General features: G+C 42.5%; 1 protein-coding gene across 3 annotated transcripts in view; it reads left to right on the forward strand.

Moving 5' to 3' along the window:
- Positions 1-20487, forward strand: part of PHF12 (PHD finger protein 12) — a 34604-nt gene extending 14117 nt beyond the window's left edge. Inside the window, exons 3-15 of one of the 3 annotated variants that reach the window (XM_075263756.1) lie at positions 387-459; positions 2808-3192; positions 3334-3454; positions 4177-4309; positions 4962-5126; positions 6962-7120; positions 7572-8256; positions 12648-12773; positions 14588-14731; positions 15206-15307; positions 15560-15642; positions 18298-18436; positions 19300-20487. In XM_075263756.1, the coding sequence (XP_075119857.1) occupies positions 387-459; positions 2808-3192; positions 3334-3454; positions 4177-4309; positions 4962-5126; positions 6962-7120; positions 7572-8256; positions 12648-12773; positions 14588-14731; positions 15206-15307; positions 15560-15642; positions 18298-18436; positions 19300-19640 (2656 nt within the window). In that variant the 3' untranslated portion in view covers positions 19641-20487. Of the gene's footprint in view, positions 1-386; positions 460-2807; positions 3193-3333; positions 3455-4176; positions 4310-4961; positions 5127-6961; positions 7121-7511; positions 8257-12647; positions 12774-14587; positions 14736-15205; positions 15308-15559; positions 15643-18297; positions 18437-19299 lie in introns of all 3 variants that reach the window. The other 2 variants (XM_075263755.1, XM_075263754.1) reach the window with 2 other exon arrangements.
- The last annotated feature ends 774 nt before the right edge of the window (positions 20488-21261 follow it).

Here is a 21261-nt window from a genome sequence, read left to right on the forward strand (position 1 = left end):
TTCTTCTGGTGTGTATATATAATATATTTAATGTTTTCCCTTATAAATGTACATTTAGTTGGACTGTGACCCTTCAGTAGTTGCAGTCATATATGGCCTGTAATAAGCCTGATATGGGTTACCAGGGATAGTAATAAATGTGCCAGTATAGTTCATAGTGTCTAATAGATGCTGCGTCTTATTCTTTCTGATTCATGGGAACTGCTGGGTTTTTTGCAGGTAGGTTTCCAATGTGAGTCTGATTTTTTTTTTTTTTTTTTTTATGTTTGTATTGTGGGTCAGGTTCTCAGACTTTTGTGCCGTTTTTCACTGAATATACTATTCAGCCTGTGTGTAAAGTTGGACGGATCTTAATTCTTGTCCTTTTTCTTCCCCTTTTCTTCCAGCAATCCTCCCCTGAGTGAGGAAATGCTGCCCCCTGGAGAGTGGATGTGTCATCGCTGCACCATCCGTAGGAAGGTATTGTGATTTAGGCTTTCTATAGCTATATGCATGCTGCAGGTGTGGGTCCTTTTACATGGGGTTTCCTTCCTAGTTTGGAGAGGCCTGGACAATGTGGGTTCAGTGAGTGGCACTGTGTGGCGGGCACGTAGCCCTTCCAATTCACAAGCATTGGCTGCAAGCCCAAATTTAGTCTAACAAATGTTGGGCTGTTTTCCTTCCACATTTCTTCTCCTTCCTGCATAATGTAATCTGGCTGCAAAATCTGAAAAGAATGTGTTTTTTTTCTTGTCAGTGTAATAAATAAGTATTCAGTGATCTCTGTGCAAGACACTGGCAGCAAGGGGTTTACCCACAGAATACATTTCTGGCATATCCGCACCTGTATCTTATATGAGCACCATCCTCCGTGCCCTGCTATTTCACCAAGCCTGACCTCACTGAGCAGACTTTCAGATATAGTTGGGCTTTATGGAAAACCTAGCTCTGAGCGGTTTCTGTAACCCCCATAGAATTTAACAATATAAGCTCACAGTTCACCTCTTTCCATAACTCCTGTTCACTTCAATGGGAGTTACGGAAACGGTGTAGCTGAGTTTAGGGCTTTCCATACAGCCTGGCCTTAGCTGAAAATCTTTGGTAAGGTTGTGGTTGGGTAAGTAGCAGAGCATAGAGTCTGGGGTGAGGCCTCATTTTAGAGACGGGTGCAGGTCCCAGACCTTATAGCATACATGACATGCCTCACATTTATTTTGTGTGCTTAAAGAGAACCTTTCACGATTTGGGGCACAGACCGTTCTATATACTGCTTGAAAGCCGACAGTGAGCTGAATCCAGCGCACTGTCGGTTTTCCCGATCTGTGCCCCTGGTAAAGAGCTAGTGGTGCCGGTACCGTAGCACTTCACAGTCAGAAGGGCGTTTCTGACAGTCTGTTAGGAACGTCCTTCTCCACAGCAGCGCCTATAGCATTCTGCTGTGTGAGCAGGGAGGAACGCCCCCTACCTCTTCTCACAGTTCTCGTCCATAGACAAGTATTATCAGGAGGGGAGGGAGGCGTTCCTCCCCGCTCACACTGCACAGCGCTATAGGTGCTGCTGTGGAGAAGGACGTTCCTGACAGACTTGAAGGTTCCTGACCTTGAAGAGTTACGGTACCGGCCCCGCCAGCTCTTTACCCGGGGCACAGATCGGGAAAGCTGACAGTGCACTGAATTCAGCGCACTGTCAGCTTTCCAGCAGTATATAGAACTGCCTGTGCCCCAAACCATGAAAGGTCCTCTTTAATTTGTTTCCCCTTTTGTAGACATCCCCTTGAATAAATGCACCGGATTTATCCTCCAGCCTAGGCCATTCTGATAAATCTAGGCATCTTATATTGTCTAGTCTGGCTGTGTAAAACTTAGAAAAAAATATATAGTGATTCAGCATCCAGTCTAGTGTAGACTTAAAAAATTTTCATACTTTAATAAAGCCATTTAAAATTCCACAATCACCAGAAACCAGTAAAAAATAGCAAAAAGACACAGCACTTACATATATAGACGATACTTGGGTTACATGGAACAATGGATACACGAACAAAACTTTAGCCGCCTACGCGTTTCAGGGTCAGAGCCCCTTCCTCATGGCGAAGTAAAGACTGAATGAGAAAACTGTGGCTTTATACCCTCTTCTAGGTTAGATGTTAATTAATCCGTATCTACTCCAGCTGTAATGTGGTCTAGCCACAGTTTTCATTCAACAAAATAACATACCCACAAAACATATATACACTTGAGTGTATATATGTTTTGTGGGTATGGTATATATGTTTTGTGGGTATGTTATTTTGTTGAATGAAAACTGTGGCTAGACCACATTACAGCTGGAGTAGATACGGATTAATTAACATCTAACCTAGAAGAGGGTATAAAGCCACAGTTTTCTCATTCAGTCTTTACTTCGCCATGAGGAAGGGGCTCTGACCCTGAAACGCGTAGGCGACTAAAGTTTTTTTTGTGTATCCATTGTTCCATGTAACCCAAGTATCGTCTATATATGTAAGTGCTGTGTCTTTTTGCTATTTTTTACAGGTTTCTGGTGATTGTGGAATTTTAAATGGCTTTATTAAAGTATGAAAATTTTTTAAGTCTACACTAAACTGGATGCTGAATCACTATATATTTTTTTCTGGGACTGTCTAACAATACCTGTACCGGCAGGGTTTAGTTTTTCGTGCATCAGTGCTAGTATATTACACAATGGGATCACACAAAACACCAAGGCTGTGATATACAATTTTTACTGTGTAAAACTTAGCAGAAGTAAATTCGCCCCGCTGTATTCTTTCTGTAAACCTCAATAACTTGATACGTTTGTGTTTGCAGAAACGTGAGCGTAAGAAGGAGCTTGGACAAGTCAATGGCTTGTTTGACCGATACGGGAGAAGGACTGTGTCACCTACCAGTGACATGGATTATTCTGAAAGAGCTGCTGGCAGCTTTCGAGCCCTTGCCCAAGCCAGGATGTTAGAAAGGCGGATAAGCCGCCCAGGCACCCCAACATCTAGTGCCAGTACTGATACACCAAATTCTGAGCAAAATGACATGGATGAGGACATGATCGATGTGGATGAAGAACCCTCTGTGGATTCGGAGTACAGTCATTCTCAACTCAAGAGACCATTTCAGTTGCTTATTGCAGCAGCCATGGAGCGAAATCCTACCCAGTTTCAGCTGCCTAATGAACTTACCTGCACCACAGCACTTCCAGGTCAGCCTTGATGTCTTGTACCGTATCTGCCATATACTCCTGTATCTGATTTCATGCTGGCTTTTTATTTGCTGTGAGTTACCCGCATTGTCCTTGAGTTTTAGTTACATAATGTGCTAAGCATTTTCAATTGTTCTGCAGGTACCAGCAAGCGTCGGAGAAAAGAAGAAATGACGGGGAAAAATGTTAAGAAAGCACAGCATGAGTTGGATCACAACGGCCTGGTGCCTTTACCAGTGAAAGTCTGCTTCAGTTGTAGCAGGTATGAATTGTACCCAGGTGACTTATAAGTGTATGGACACCCATGCAAATGAAGGTATCAGCGGTCGTGATGTACGCCACACTTTCCGCCGTTAAATATCATGTAGGAAACAGCATTGTCATTAGTCTCATGCAAGATGCCACCAAGTGCAGAGTTGTTTGATTTCGAGAAAAGGGTAATTGTCAGGTACCGCAGAAATGGCCGATCCTTAATGGACACACAGGTAGCAAGCAAACTTAATTTACCCAAAATCAACAGTGGCCTTCGTAATTACGAAGTGGAAAGTGAACGGTGATTGTCTGAATGTTCCCCGAGTCGGCAGACCCCCGAAACTGGGAGATAGAGACTGACGGGTGCTGGCCAGAGAAATTCGGAAGTACCCAACTGATGGATCACATACACCAGGAGTTTCAACAGGCATCCAGGAGTATTGTGTCGATCAATACCATCCGTAAGGAAGAATCTGCTGGGATCTACCACCTGGGCCGGCCTCCATCTCTATTGAATATCAATAAATGTTGTTTTTCTATTCTACCACAGGTGTCCAAATACTTATTGGTAGACCGTGTATTAGGGCCCGTTCACACAGCAGGCCTCCTATGCCTCTCTACTTTTCATGTTTGCTTTTGCTGGTTGTTCTAATCCTTGTTTATGATGTTAAAGTAAATCTCTAGTTTTTTGGCTGCTACTGACTCACTTCTGTCTGTGCTTATACCTGATAGGAGCTGTCGCGTGGCACCGTTAATTCAGTGTGATTACTGCCCTCTCTTGTTTCATATGGACTGCTTAGACCCTCCTCTTACTGCCATGCCAACCGGCCGCTGGATGTGTCCCAACCATATTGAGCACATTGTGGTGAGTCATTGTTGGTCACACTGTATTGTAGCCTTATACTTTCTGAAATGGCTGCACCGATTCTCAATAAGGCTACTTTCACTTTTTTTTTTTTTTTTTTTCCTTTTGTGTGTGTCCAAAAACTATATGACCCCATATTATTCTTGGGTCCCGCCCGGTGATGTGTTATGTTAGGCCACAACCTATTGTAGAGCTCCAGTTTGCTCACCTATCCACACTCTGGTCCAGGCTTGCTTCCACTTCCATGGCGCTGTAACCAACACTTAAGAACACAAGGACGCCGAACGTAGCATCCTGGTGTTCTTCGGTGTCGTGATGTAAGTGCAGTGCTGCCTAAAGGTGGTGGAGGCGGCAGACCTGGGCAAGGAACGTGGATAAGTAAATTATAGGCTGCTTCCTATTAGAATAATACAAAGTAGTGACAGATTAAAAATAGAATGCTGCCTTTGCCTCATGGAAGATGCCCTCTTGGTCACACACTTTCATATGTTAGTGACTCTGGCATTAATATTTTTCACAGACAGACAGTGGAGATTTCCAGTTGTAATATGGATGCATGCAGCCATGCATATGTATTGAGAGCTGATGGAGTTGGTCAGTAGACCTTGGAGAGGCATTGAAATCTTTAATGTAACGTCATTGTGTCTTCCAGCTGAACCAGAAGAATATGACCCTGAGTAATCGATGCCAGGTGTTTGACCGCTTCCAGGACAGCATTTCTCAGCATGCGGTAAAGCTGGACTTTCTGAGCCGCATCCATAAAATACATCCCCCAAACCGCAGGCAGTTGCCATCAGCCAGGAAAAACACGGTCAAGGTGCGTACAACTTCTTATAGTTTTCCAAGATGAAGATTTTATAGGGGAATGATTGAGGAGGAAAAAAAAAATCATATGAAAAGCAGCAAATGGTTATCTGAATTGAAGATTGTATTTGGATTGATAGTGATACATGAGGGGTCTTTACATGTCTTGGTAAGCTCTTTAATGGTTGGTAGAAGTTGAGAACCTTTCACCACCTCTACCAAGTCCATCCCCTTGCATCATTTAATAGGTATGTCTCCACTGATTCTGACACAGTTGGATTTTTTTTCTCTGTAGCCCCCACCATTTCCGAGCAATCAATGCTGTTAGTTTTGGTGGCTGACATACTATTTATGCTCCACACTGTCAGGAGGGCGGTGTCAGACAAGACCTCTTGCTTGCCTTTTCCTCGCACTGCTCACTAGACAGTACAAAACATAAATAGCACATCAGGTACCAAAACTAACTCTGCTTGTTGCTAGAGAAAAAAATTCCAACTGCACTTGAATCCATGGAGCACCTATTAAATGCTGCAAAGAACTGGATTTGAAGATGAAGGGTTCTCTTTACTCTAGAGCTACATGATGAGTTTGGCTGCGACACATTGTGGAGCCAAAGGTTTTCTGTCGGGTTGTCTATTGCAATTAGTGACTGTGATCTGGATGCATCTCAGCAATTTGAAAAAATCCAACCCTGATGAACACCCCGGTCTCCTGCCATGCGTCATGCATTGCTGCCAAACTCACACTGTAGCCTTGAGCACTAAGCCTAGCCTTGGGCACTAAAAATGGACAAATATAGAGCATGTGAGTTGTTTTTGATGGATGCCATTCAAAAATAAAAAAAGTGAATGGACAAATTGAAATCAATGTGTTCTCAAAATAGCCATGTGAGGAACATTACCAACACTGATGTCAGACGACTTTTTTCACGGTTGTGTGAATAAGGCCCATTACAGGAAAAAGTGCCCCAGTAAAAATAAGCAGCTTTAGCCTAACCTTAAGGGTACGTTCACATGGCGGAATTTGCATTCCACATGTGAACACTTCCGCGCATGTAGCTGCGACGGGATGCAGGTGTGCTGCAAGCGGCATCCAGTCACGACATTCTGCTCCAGATTAGGCCCAAAGAATGGACCTAATCGGGAGGGAGCCTCAAGCCATGGCTGACTCTGCCCCGGCAAGACAAGGCAGCTCACTTCTTTTTCCCGCTACTAGCTATAGTCACTGGGAGCCGTTTTTGGAGGCGGATTCCACGTCAAAATCTGCTCCCAAAAATTCTGTTTGAATATACCCTAAGCAAAACATCATTTAACAACATTTAAGCCTTTTGAGGGACCTTGCCCCCCCCCCTTTTCTTTTTTTTTTTTGGGGGGGGGGGGGAGGAGTGCGGTGGCATTAAAATACAGTGAAAAAATGAAATGGTTGTGTGAATAGCATCATTGATATGAACTGATTTTCACTTCAGCTGTTTGACAGACTTTAGAAAAATCACCATCACTCACTCTCATTTCTTTTTCTGCTACCACTTTCTGTTTACCCTTTATTTCTCTGTCACATGCCCCTATATATATATATATATATATATATATATATATATATATATATATATATATATATATATATATATATATATATATATATTTATTTATTATTTTTTTTTTTTTTTTTTTTTTTTTTTTTTTTTTTAAGACTGTGTGGGGTGGGTCCTCCCTCTGCCTATGGGCCTGACAATGTCTGGTTGTAATATGTTGTAATAGATATGAAAAAATATCTTAGCTGCTGTACTTGTTACCTTTTACCAAGTACAGTTTTAAGCATAATTGACATTTGTTTTCTGCTTCTCATCAGGTTCCTGAAGCTATCAAGGCCCAGTATCAATCCCCTCCACAATTACTGCCCCCTGCTGGGATACGTGATGGGGAACTAATCTGCAATGGTGTACTGGATGAACCACAAAAGCACCCATTGCACTCAGAGCACTTAGCTAACCAAGTAGAGCAACAAGAGGTTAGTAGACTATCGGTGTCAGTCCCCCACTTTTGTACACCCCAGACCCAATAGAACAAAAGAGGGTTGTTTTCTGTTCCACTGTATAAATGGTTGTGTGAGAATAGATGGTTTACTGGGAGCATATCTTTCTGTATATTAGCCTGGGCATGGTTCACATGTAATTGTCACTAGGGGGCGATTGTCCACTCTTTATGGCACGCTTACATGTTTATCATATAGTGTGTGCGTATATAGTCTGAATGGTGGTGGTGTTATTATAACACCTCTATCCACAAATGCTATCATCTTCCATTTTACATCTATTTGTGTGACCCTTTCCCTAGATGGGAGATGTATTCTTAGTTTTAATCCAAATTTTTTTTTTTCGGGTTTTGTTTTGAATCTTCAGTGGCTTCGTAGTGTGGTTGCGCTTCAGTGCAGCATATTGAAATACTTATCTGCTAAGCAGATGCCAACCTGGGGATCAGAGGACGTTGATTCGTTGGATGTGAAACCAGTCATATCACCTGATGGTTCAGTGTCCAACTCTCACCAGCACGCTGACGGCAAGCCTCAGTTTTCTCCATCTATAGGACTGTGTCCGAGCAGTCAGTCTACATCATTGGAAGAAGATGCTACTTATGTGGTGAAACCACATCTCTCAGCCAGCAGTGGCACTTCCAATGGACCTGCTGTATCGGAGTCCAAATCAAATGGGCCTCATGTTTATATTAGCCCAAGCCCAACGGAACAGTTACATGACCATCAGAGACTGTCTGGAGCTAGTCCTGGCATTTCTGTACTTTCTCAGAGACAAACAAGGCCTCGGTCAGGCACTCCTCCCACAACAATTGTTCTCCCAAATCATGTAGTGAAAACAGAGGGCACGACAGGACCTGCACACTGCACCCAGAGGCTTCCAGGTCCTGCTGCGACGCCTCCTAATTCATGCGCCAGTCCGGAGCCTACAAGCACTTTGTCATGGAAACCTACCCAGACACAACCTGCTCCCCCACTTGGTCAACATGATTCCAGACCTGTTGGGTCACCGCTTTCTGGTACCCGGGCACTTACACCTCCCCAGGCATCTGGAGGTGATCTCGCCTCGGCAGCCTCTGGTGCGTCCAGGCTTTGTGTAGCAGCTCCACCCACAGGTACGTCATTTCTATTGATCTCCCTCACTTGGATTCTTTTTATGTTGTAGTTATTTAAGGCCTGGTTCACATCTGCCTTCGGGTCATTCCATTCCCCTCTCTGCATAAAAACGCAGAGAGAAAAGCGCTGCAAGCAGACTTCCCGAACAGAAACCCTTGCACAGATGTGAACCGGGCCTAAGGGAGTTTAACATATTTTGTCATCACCTTGAGATAGAAATATTTTTATACCATTCACGTTGCAGTGTGAGATGTTAAATAGTAGCTATTATCCTCCATTTGTCTAACTACGTTGGGGGCATCTAAGTGGTTAAAGGGATTCCATAATTAAAATAGAATTTTTTTTTTCTCATGAACACATATGAATAGCCTTAAGAAAGGTTATTCTTCTCCTACCTTTAGAATTCTTCTCTGCGTCGCTGTTCCATAGATATCCTGGTTTACTTCGGTATGCTAATGAGTTTTCTTCTGGCGCGCTCTCTCCATGACGTCTTCTTCCGTCAGCTTCTTCTGGCCTTAAATGGCTCTGTACACTCGTGTAAGCGGCCACAAGAAAATGGCATGCCATTTACAGCTGGAAGAAGACATCGCGGAGAAGGCGTGCCAGAAGAAGAGGCCATCGCTGGGGAGTTCTCTCGCAGTATTGGGGACGCCCACAGTGCTGTTTGAGCATTGGGGACCGCCCCCAGTGCTGTGAGAAAACTCATTAGCATACCGAAGAAAACTGGGATGTCTACGGAATGGCAGCACAGAGAAGACGTCTAAAGGTAGGAGAAGAATAGCCTTTCTTAAGTCCATTCCTACGTGTTAGGGAGAAAAAAATTCCATTTTACTGATTGAATCAATCCCTTTAAACTGTCAGCATTAGTTATCACTGATATTGGCCATATCAGAAGCATTTTTGCTGTATACCACTGCAGATATCGCTTACTGATGACTTGGGCACAGCTGTGTGCTATACATGTGCATTGCAGAGCAGGCTAAAATGAAAGCTGAATGAAGCTAAATTTCATACATGACTAGCATTTCTTAAAGGGATTGTCTAGCCCGTGTTTGGCCTATGTTATACTTTGCTGATCACTAGTGTTCCCATTGTGGTATTTACTGGTTGCTCATCTGTCTGTAAATCTTGTCCTGCCATTACAGTGACCTCAGCGGTGCAGACATATCACCTCTGTGACTAGAGATTGGCTGCAGCGGTCACATGTTTGTTTTGTGACATCACTGCTAGAGGCCACGATAAATACTCTTATTTTATCCCATTCTAAACTGGACAATCCCTTTAACATACGGTTATGGTTCAATCTGGCAGTGTAAATGGATAGATCAGCAGTGGGAATATTGGATTCTCTGCATCTTCTGTTCTGGCATTGTCAGCGCCATTTATTTAGTTTCTATGCTGTGGGTGAATCCAGCGCTGGAGCCGCCACTGGTGCTGAGCTCTCTGCCAATTCACAGAATTCTGCTGTCCTCATGTTACGGGAATTCAGCATTTTATTTATAAAGCCTCTCCAAAACATTGCAGTTCCCTAATACTCAGACAAGGTTACAAACATCTATGAGCACGGTGTACAATGATATTATATAGCGTTGTATATACATAGTGAGAGCTGTAGCATCTACCAAAACCACACGTCCCCTCTCTATAATGTCTGTGTTGTGTATTCTGCAGTTGTATAAGGCCAGGGCTACAGCGGGACCTATTGTAGTGCTCCTGGATTTAACTATTGAGCTACCACTGTAGTCCGAATGAATACATGGAGTGTGCGGCAGCTATGGCTTATACATATGTACATGTATATGCCTTTAAGGTCCCACTACGTGGGCAGATTAGGAGCACTGACGTTTTAGACCATATAGAAAGTCATTTGGCTCTTATTTAGCTGCAATGGGAGTATGTTTGAGGGACAGAACCCCGTCCACCCAAGATGACCAAGGGCCACACAATTCTGCAGGTAAATGACAACCATGTGGCCACTGTATGTATATGGGATGTTATTTGCATGTGGCTGATGAAACCTGAAGAGCCCGGCCTCACATATGTGACCAGCCAGCGAGCGTGGACGATACTTATTTATATGGCCAGCTATTGCCCCTGTGTCTAAAGCTGTCTGGCACTCAGCACATCTGCAGTTACATAAGAATACTTACATTGTATCTTGTGTTGTGTTAAGGGTTTTCCCACGAATGTCATGTCCCATGTACAGGATATTCCATAAACGTCTGCTAGATGCGGGTCCCACAGCCTCCATTACCTGACCGTGACCTCACTGAGAAGACTTGGCTATGGTCGGAAACAATATACTAGACTGTTTCTGTAACTGTTCACTTCTATGGAATTTGGGCTCTCTCCAGATCATGTTTTTACATCCATTTAACAGATGCAAAAAATGGACACAGACAATGGGCGGCCATCCACAAAATGTATGGCCGCCCATTCGTGTCTGTCATTTGCATCAGTTAGATGGATGTAAAAATAACAATCTCAATAGTCTTAGAGAGACGACGCAGCTCAGAGCAAATAACCGGGCACGAATATGACTGGGAGGGGTGTTATTTGAGAGAAAGGTGAGGACCCACATCTATCAGACATTTATGACATATCTTGTGGAAGGTTGAACACTCATTAAAATTGGTTGTAGAGTATCCTGATACCGAAACGGCCAACCAATGAGCAGCGGTGCACCATAGTACCCGGCCATGTAAAGAGGTGGCAGCTCCCCAGACATTACCACTGAGTCTTCTGAGTAAGGGAGCGTTCACACTACCGTCGGTGTCCGCTGCTAATGTCCGTTCAAAATCTTGTGTGGACATTAGCAGCGGACACTAGCTGTGTCCGTGACATTTTGCATTGATTTAAATGGAGATCGGGTGCGTTTTTAATGTCAGTGTCTGTCCTTAACTGTTCGTTCCCACAGATGTCCGACTTTTCAAGCGGACAGCAAAATCCTACATGTCGGGTTTTGCTGTCCACTTGAAAAGTCGGACATCTTTGGGAACAGACAGTTAAGGATAGACACGGACTGTAAATGAATGCACCCGATGTCCATTTAAATCAATGCAAAATGTCACGGACACAGCTAGTGTCCGCTGCTAATGTCCACACAAGATTTTCAGCGGACACTAGCTGTCGGACACCGACGGTAGTGTGAACGCTCCCTTACTGGCCAGCTATTGGCAGCCTAAGCCATATCTGTTTTGTTATATTGACGCCGTCCACCTAGAACATCTGCCATTGTTTGCTCACTCTTACACTCTTTTTGGCACAAGCTGACTTTGCATGTAGCATTTGTTAGTCAGTGTTTCAGATCTCTTTGGCGTCAGACCTTCATAGGTTTTCTCTAATTTATGGATTTTTTCCAAGCCTTTTTATACATAATGTTACTTTCCTGGCTTTCTACTATTGCTGACCTGTCATCAGGATAGGCCATTAGTATTTCAGATTGGTAGGGGTCTGGGTCATCTGACTGTAGGTGCAGCTTTGTCCAATTCAAGGTTAACAGGATTTCAATAACCAGGTACATAATGTTACTGCACTTGCCTGATGCCATGACCCCCTTTAGTCAGCTGACCAGAAGGTTGGCAGAAGTCAGAGCTGCATCAGTCTGATATTGCGGACCAGTCCATGTATTTTTTTTTGTTTTTTTTTGTTTTGTTTTGCTGCTGTAGATTTATTTATTTTTTTATGTAGATTGTGAGCCCCACATAGAGCTCACAATGTACATTTTTTTCCTTATCAATATGTCTTTGGAATATGGGATGGAAATCCACGCAAACACGGGGAGAACATACAAACTCCTTGCAGATGTTTTTTTGCCATCTTGGTTTTGGTGGGATTTGAACACCAGGACTCCAGCGCTGCAAGGCTGCAGTGCTAACCACTGAGCCACCATGTGGCCCCTTGCTTCTGTAGATTTACCACTGTGAATGTTTCTCAATTTATGGTCACAGTCGGGTATAACTTTTTAGGTCACTTTAAAATGAATGTGTCACCAAAGACATTATTTTTTTTAATAGAATTTTTTTTTTCCAAGATTTTAAAAATATCAAGATTTTTATTTTTCATATTATCTGTATTTAAAAAATTTTTTTTTAAAGTAAACTACAGTAGATTAGAAAAAGTGATTTTAATAAAGAAAGTCATTAGCGATACCGTTAATACAGATTTTGGAAGAGATTTCCTTGAACTCCTTTCTTATTCCCTTCACTTTGCTGGTATAACGTGGACATATTCTTTCATGAGTCTTTGTTCTTGATGGGGCTCTCAATGTTTTTTTTTATATTTCTTTAATCTTTCCACATCTCCCATAGTCAAATTTGTGTTTTTTTGCTATTGACTTTTTTGGATACACTTTATCAGGTAATTTTGTAATGTTTTTTTTCGGTTCTAGATGGTAAAGTCCGACCCAGTACGTTAATAATCGATGGGGCCTCAACCGGTTCTTCATGTACAGTAAACTCTTCAGCAATGGCTGAGCTTACAAATTCTCTCAGATCGTTGATGGATGGAAGCGGAGGTAAATGACAGTAACTATTAAATAGAACACATTATATGTCCTGACGTGGGATTCTTCAGGAGTTAAAGGGGTGTCCCTCCATATAGCTAGACGTAAGAGAACAGATACTATATACCGTATATACTCGAGTATAAGCCGACCCAAATATAAGCCGAGGCCCCAGTTTTACCACAAAACACTGGGAAAACTTATTGACTCGAGTATAAGCCGAGGGGGGGAAATGCAGCAGCTACTGGAAAATTTCAAAAATTAAAATGGTCGGAGTTTTTGGGTGCAGTAGATGCTGGGGAAGGGAGGGGGTCTCTGCCCCTTCCCTGAGCTTGAGGACTGGGGTTTTTCCCCCCACTTGGAATTCAGCCTGGCTATAGTCAGACTGAATTACAAGTGTGTGGGGGGGGGGGGAACAGTCTCAGGGAAGGAGCAGTTAGACAACCGTGTTTACCGTACAGGAAAAATATTTTTATAGATTTGTAGAGCGGGCGTTTTCGGACACAGGGATACCTAACATGTATGTGTTTCACAGTATTAGTTTTATATGGGTTCTAGGGAAAGGGGGCGATTTTGAATTTTTAATACTTTATATTTTTAACTTTAAAAAAAAAAAAAAAAAATTTGCATTTATTAGACCCCTTAGGGATCTTGAACCCCAGGGGTTCTGATCATTAATACAATGTGTTACAATTCTAATGCATTGCAATACATTGCAAAAATCGTCATTTGTTTTGCAGGCTGCATAGAGCAGTCTGTAAAAGAAAAGCGCTGCAACCGGGGAGCCTTTACAGTAGCGCTGAGGGGAATCCCCGGCAGGAGCACTGAGGGACAGACCTGAAGGAGAACCTCGGCCAGCCGAACTTGAATCCCCAGCTGCCAGGGATTCTCCTCAACGTTTCTGCCGGCGGCCGGTCGCAGTTCCCCTTCAGGTCCGGCGGCCGAGGTCTTCCTTCAGGTCCGCCCTCTGCGCTCCTGCCGGCCCCAGGGGATCTCCCTCAGTGCTTCAGGTTGGCCTTGAGAGAGTGGTCACGCCTGCTCCCTACTCTCTACCGTAAGTACTTCTGCAGTTTGAAATGAATAGCCGCCCCGGTGTATGTAATATTGCTGAATTACCGTAATGACGCGAGTTTAAGCCAAGGCGGACCTTTTCAGCACAAAAACTGTACTGAAAAACTCTTTTCATACTAGTGTATGAACCTGCAGGTCTGCAGTCTCTGTGCAGGTCTGCCATGTTCTGGGCCTTTGACCCGCAGATGAGCACGTCAACCAATCAGAGGCTTAGCAATGTTCAGATGGTGTATCAAGGCTGAGCCATCGATTGGCTTACACTATCATGTACAGGTAGGAGGAGCTAAATGGACACGAATGTAGACTTGGTAGATCCCTGGCTATATAGTATTTGTAGCTTTAAGCCTCCCTATACAACCCCACCCACCCCAATTTTTAAACCTTCTGGTGCATTATATCGTAGAACTTTGTGTTGCGCTGTTCTCCTGTTGTTCCTACATATTTATGAATAAATTGACAGCTAAGCGTTACGAGCTAGTGGTGAGTCCATACATAGCCTGATACGGACTAGTCTGCGCTGACTGTATCAGACTGTGAAGAGACTCCTCCATGGCCAGGAGAATGGTAACACCCAATTTCCAATTTATTCTTAAATATTCAGGCTAATAGTGGGGCAACACAGATTTATAGGTAAGATTACCCAGAATTATTGTTTCGTGGGTTTCGGCAAGTATTGACGTGTCGGGAAAGGTGACCTGTCCTATACTCCTGTAAGAAGTCGCTTCCTATAACACTTTATGACTTTATCATTGCAGAGATCCAGATAAACATGCTGGATGAGAAGTTGATAAAATTTTTGGCCATGCAGAGAATCCAGGAGATATTCTCTTCCAAAGACCATCCTGTAGCAAGTGCCACCCGTCCCCCGCCAACTCCTTCCCTTGGACATCACGTGGAAGGTGGGTCTGTTTTCTGTCTCTATCTCTAGAAGCTTTTATTATATTAGTCTTTGGGCCTTGTGGTTTTTTTTTTTGTTTTATATAAAATGTTGTCAATTACAACCAGCTAGACTCTTTCTAGCCGTACATTATTATTATTATTATTATTATTATTATTATTAATCATCTCCAAATGCTGATCCTTCTTTCCCTTGACTTCCACTGTCAGGGAAAGGTCATGACACTCCAGACCAGATAGCCATTTGGTTCTGCTAAAATCAGCTAGTTTGGCCAGCATTAACTCTTTGGCAACATTAAATCTGAAACTTTGGCGACATCCCAATTTACATGCAAAAGTAAAACAAATAAACCTATTAAAGCCCCACATTGCAAAAACACTGCATTTTCTGCTGCTTGGTACGTTTCCAGGTTTTTTTGTTTTGCATATGGAGATATGATACTGACTGTCTTTCTAATTGCTTTCCCTTCATACAGCCCAAAGAAGAGATGTGCAGGCCAGGGCCGTCTTCTACCCCCTGATGATGGGTTCTGGGGCCCCTGTCAACATGTGCTACCGGACTCTCTATATCGGCACAGGTTAGTTCACCACATTTATTAAATCTTTCTCTTAGTAGCCATGTTGTCAACTCTCATTTCTGAATGAGAATAATTACCCCCATCTCTGCCCCCCCCCCAATTTTTTTTTGTTTAGTTTTTTTCTTCACTTTATTACTGCAGAAACTGAGCAAATATTAGATTTGAGCTTTTGCTTTATATCTCCTGAATGTACAAATGGCTCAGCTCCAGTCACGTGAGCCTGTTCATCATGTGTCCCCTCTTTCATTGCAGGAGCAGACATGGACGTATGCCTTACAAATTATGGTCATTGCAACTATGTTTCCGGCAAGCATGCTTGCATATTTTATGATGAGGTGAGTACGGATATTGGGTTGCCTCTCCTTTATCTCAGGCTACATGCTCACGACTGGAATGGTCTTTACTAGCCACAATATGGACCTGTAGTCTGCAAAAAATAAATAAATAAAAAGGTCTTGCATCAGAATGTCCTTCACGTTCACTGAGTCACAAAAACTTTTATGAGCTCGCCTGCATTACATAATAAGGACATGGGAAAAATATGCAAATCTGTTTTCCAATATGCAAATATAAAAATAGTGCCTCTGTTTGCTGCCCTCTAGGGGCTGCCCCCTTAAACATCATGCCCAACTTTTTCAGCAAGCCTTAATGCTATGATGCGGGGTTTAGCCAAATCAGTATCCCAGCTGTGGACAGCGCTGTTCTAATCTGCTTGGATCTCCTCAGTATAGTGTAGGGAAAACTGATTTGGCAGAGAGGAGACTTCTAGACCAGGTTCTGGGGATAATGTTTAAGGGGGCTGCCCCTAGAGGGCAGCAAACAGAGACACTGTTTTTCTATTTACAGCTTGGAAAACTGATTTGCATATTTTTCCCATAATCCCCCAGTGGAGTGAAAAAGGCTTTTGTAAGTCTCCATACGCCTGTGAAGGTGATCTCTCCTTAAGGAGTGATAATATCCCCAGAATAATATGGTCAGGGATAAGTCCTGCTCCATTTTTTACAAACTGTTTCTACGGCGCAGACACTGAACTATAAAAACTACAGATATTTATGAGGCCATAGAAATGAATGGGTCAGTGTACTATCCACAGCGACAGATCTGTAATTGCAGACACTATATTGAAAACAAATCTGGTCATGTACATCGGTCTTTATGATCAGTGTCACCATGTATAATAGTGTTTGCAGACCAGCCTTGCATCTGGAATTTTACTGCGAACACTTCACCTGCACAGAGGTCCACACTAAGCCGATGGTCATAGTTTTAGGGACATTTATCATTTTAATTTCACCAAAACCCAACACCCCTGTTACTTTCCATCTTCAGACTCAAATATGAACGCAAGCTACATCTTGTCTTTTGTATCCTTTATACTTATTTATGAAACTGAAATATGTAATTCTGGTGCAAGAAATGAAGCAGGTTGGACTATTTTGAGTGTTTATATAAACATTTTATTATTAGTTCTTGGTTCATAAGCATAAATTCAACAAGGTCTGTGCGTCAGAATAAGTCAGACTAAATGCAAGATAAGTGACTTTCATCCGGTCAGTATTGTTCTTCAGTATTTGTGCACTAAATCGAAGAGTGAAGAAGAAGAAAAAAAAAAACTAAAATTTGCACCTCTGTTTTTTGACTTCTAAATAATTATGTAAAATACTGACCGTATGAAAGTGACTTTAGAATAAGCAACAACACTTTTTTTTAGTAAATGTGAACTTAAATGTATATATATATTTTTTTTTTATCAAGATACATCTAGTTATGGTCGTTTAGTGGGCCCAGGTAAAAGGCTTCATAAGTAGCCCACCCTCCAGCACATAACGTAATGTCCCTCCAAGTGGCCTACACAATATGGGGCCCCCTTAGTGACAATTCAGTCAATATCACATACAAGTAAAGAAAAAAAAAGAATATTTGTTCTCGCCCAATCCCATGAAGCTGCTTCCTCATCATCCACTTTTGCTGCAGACGTCAGCCGACTCCTGATTGGTGGACCATTGTGTTTTAAAGGGGTTGGGCTTAAGGTTGAGAAGAAATATGAGGGACTGAAATGGAAAAGTCTGTCCAAAAAGCTGTTGTTTGGTTCTATGAACAACCAGGCAGAAGCGTCAGGCATGGGGACAGGATAAAATAATTTTTTTTTTAAGTGGAATCTTACAATGACAATTCTTCTTTCTAAAATGAATGTATACAATGTTTGCCCAGTGATCCCTGTAGTCTTTCTTATACTCTGTTTAGCAGTTGCATGAACCTTATATCGTTCCATGACTGTTTCCGGTTTCAGTCCATAGTCCAAGAAAGCTTTACTAAGAGAGCTGTTTACTATTCGGGCTTATTCTCGCTTTGTAACTAGACTCTTAAAATGTGGAGAAAAGGGAATGTGACTGAGAGAAAGGAGCACGGTGTAAATCTATGGTCCTATGGCTGAATCTACTAAATAGTGTGAACCTGGTCTAGTTATAAGCTGTCCTTATTTACCGAGGACCTTTCACCAGCTCCAACAAGTCCAGCTCTTTACATCATTTAATAGGCGCTGCTTCACTCATTCTGGCACAGTTGGGTTTTTTTTCTCCAGCCCTCACTTTTTTTCTTTTTTTTTTCTTTTTTTTTAGCAGTCAATGCTGTTAGTTTTGATGCCTGATATACTATTTAGGCTCTATACTGTCAGGCAGGAGCAGACAAGGTGTGTGAGTCTGAGCTCCGACACTGGCTGCCTGTGATTGGAGCTCTGGGTCACACCCCTTGCCTGACACCGCCCACCTGACAGTACAGAGCACATCAGGCACTAAAACTAACAGTACTGATTGCTCAGGAGTGGTGGGGGCTAGAGAAAAAATTCAAGCTGCGCCAGAATCAGTAGGACAGCGCCTATTACCAGATGAGAACTGGAATTGGTGGAAGGTCCTCTTTAATAGCATACATTTCATACAGTTTTCTGTACATGAACAATAAACTTAATATATTTTTGCTTCTACCCCATGTAGAACACAAAACATTACGAGTTGCTGAACTACAGCGAACATGGAACAACTGTAGACAACGTCCTATATTCCTGTGACTTTTCTGAGAAGATCCTCCCTACCCCTCCCAGCAGTATTGTTGCCAAAGTGCAGAATGTTATAAGTAAGTTTTGTTGTTTTTGAGTGTAACATGTTATAGGTTGTCAGTCCAGAAAAACATGGCAAACCTGAAGAATGATTCCATTAGTTTGTCACACACCACTACATATTTACCTACAGAGTAAAGACGTGTTCTAGTGTTTTTAGGACAAACCATCAGCTAACTGAAGGGGACACAGCACTTGAATGTCTTGAAGCGACAGTGCAGATGATTTATTAAGACTGTCCTTTTCCACGCCGGTCTTGATAATCCCTGTCCTGTTAGTTTGCTACTAATTTAAGACCAGATGCATGTCGTATTTTATAAAGCACATCCTCAAGGGTCAAGTCTGCACCAGAAAACTGGCAAAAGTGATGATAAACACTTCAGTGACCCCACTTTTAATAAAGCTGGTGGAAAATAAGTCTTGACCTTTATCCATTCTCAGTTACCACTTCGTGCACATATAAAACTATCCTTAAAACAGCAAGTCTGCTGCATGGCCAAGAAAGGGTTACAAGGGGTTCTTCAAGGATGTTTCATTCATATGCTTAGGATCAACTGGAGGCTCCGTGCCTTAGTATAGTGTCCAGCAGGCGGCACTGTAGCCCAGTTCAGTGCAGTGATAACACTCTGCCACTATACAGGGCACAGAGCGAACTGCCTCCGGCTCCGTGCAGGGCATAGTGCAGGAAGTAGTCCCATACAGGTGATCCATGTAAGGGGCAGTCAGTTAGCCCTTCACCCGTTTAGATATTTATGGGATATGCTAAGGATACACCATTAATAAGATGGCCAGGAAATTTTATGAGTGCCTTATACACAAGTATTCTCATGGCTTTCTTTATTAAAAATCTTTTTTTTTTTTTTTTTTTTCCCCTCTCTAGAGCGCCGCAAGAGCCAAAACCCCGAGCCAGAGCCTGTTAAGGAAGAGGCAGTTATGAACTCCCATGCACAAGGTCCTCATGTACAGCCGTGTAACTGCAAAGCCAGCAGCTCTAGTCTCATTGGAGGAAGTGGAGCCGGCTGGGAAGGCACTGCTCTCTTGCACCACGGGAGCTACATTAAATTGGGCTGCATTCAGTTTTTGTTCTCCATCACAGAGTTTGCAACAAGGCAACCCAAGGGTGAGAGTGAGGCCTTAGCACAAGACCTGGACTTGGAAGACAAGATAACTCTGAAGTCACCCCACCAGGTGCCCGTTTTACGATCCAACTCCGTTCCTTAGGAGCCAAACACTAGAACTCTTACAAAGACAAAGACTCTTCCTGATACTCGACCTACTCGTCGGAGCAAACCTGTCCAGTGGCCCCTCGGAATCCCCTGTTTTGGCCAGAAAGTTTGCACATTTGCATGATATGAAGAAACTTCACCTTTTTATTTTTGTTTTTTCTTTCCTCTGCTCATTTTAGGGGCATTTGCACATATATTTCTATCATACATTTCATATATTATAAATATATATATAAATATATATTTTTTTTTATTCTAAGACTCAACAGCCTTTTTCCCCTCCCCGTAGTGAGTTTACCTGGACACGATTGCAACGTTTGGAGACCAGAAACTGAATTTAGGATTTATTTTTTATTTTATTTTAACTTTTTTTTTGTTTCTTTTCATGCCATTGTAAATTAATAGACACAAGCTCATACTTTTTTTTTTTTTTTTTTCTTTTGCCAGTGACACTTTTTTATAGCATTACAGGATTCGTTTTGTTACATGTATCCACTTACAAGCGCCCCATCTCAACCCCTCAGTCTGACCACCGTTCCAATAAACCTTTGTCATTATAACAGCGAGTACAGCATTCAGCGTTTTGTACATACACAACAGATGGCTGCCCTTTTTGCCCTGGATTTTTTTTTTTTTTTTTTTTTTTAATGTATACAGTGCTGCGTGTGATATGCCTTTTGGCTCCTGTCTGTTGTAACAAAGGTTTTTGTTGTATACTTGTCCCCCTTTTTTGTTTATTTTTAACGTAATACTGCCACTTCTCTTTGAGGAGATTGGACGAGCTAGATTCAATGTAAATATAATTGTATCGTTTTAGATTTTACAAAACCTTTTTTCCTGTATTCTGTATATATAAAAGTTGATTCTTTCGGAGTTTCTGTGTAATGACTTTTCATGACTTGGGCACATTTTGACCATTGAGCAATCCAGGATACAAAATGAACGTCATTGCTCTTCCTTGGTGAATTTGGTCATGGTGATGGTTCATGATCTGTATGATATCCTCAGTTAAAGGGAGTCTACTATCACCAACATGGCTTCTAAACCTCTTGTATGTTGTTATAGGAGGCTGTTAGTTAACATATCGTTCTTACATCAATCTTACTGCTGAGAAATACAAAAATGTTATTTCATATGCAAATGAGCTGTTAGAAAAATGCAAACAGCCCAAACGTGGTAAAATAATAGTGATACTTGGGGCCCATTCACATGGGCACAGAGGGGGCGGATTATGGCGCGTAATCCGCCCCCTCACAATGGTGGTTTATGGAGACCGCTAGCGGAAAAAAAGAAGCGAGCTGCCCTTTCTTCAGGCGGATTCAAGCCGCGGTGTCTGTCTGACGGCAGCAATCTCCGGAGTCGGCCCATTCATTTGAGCCGACTCCGGAGGGGGAAGCCGCGACAGTCGTGGCCGGCGGGTTTTGACCCAAGAGTGACGTATAACTTGTAAATGGCAATAAAATATATCCAGCACTCCGCTCAGCACCTTTTGCCTTCTAGGGCCATCCCCAAATAGAGACTGATAAGTCCCCTGGACAATGACTTCTAGTGATCACAAAAGATGGTGCTTCAAATATGTTCACTAATATGCCCCTACAACAGCATATGAGTGGCTT

Source organism: Leptodactylus fuscus, chromosome 2 (genome assembly GCF_031893055.1).
Source record: "Leptodactylus fuscus isolate aLepFus1 chromosome 2, aLepFus1.hap2, whole genome shotgun sequence".
NCBI lineage: Eukaryota > Metazoa > Chordata > Amphibia > Anura > Leptodactylidae > Leptodactylus > Leptodactylus fuscus.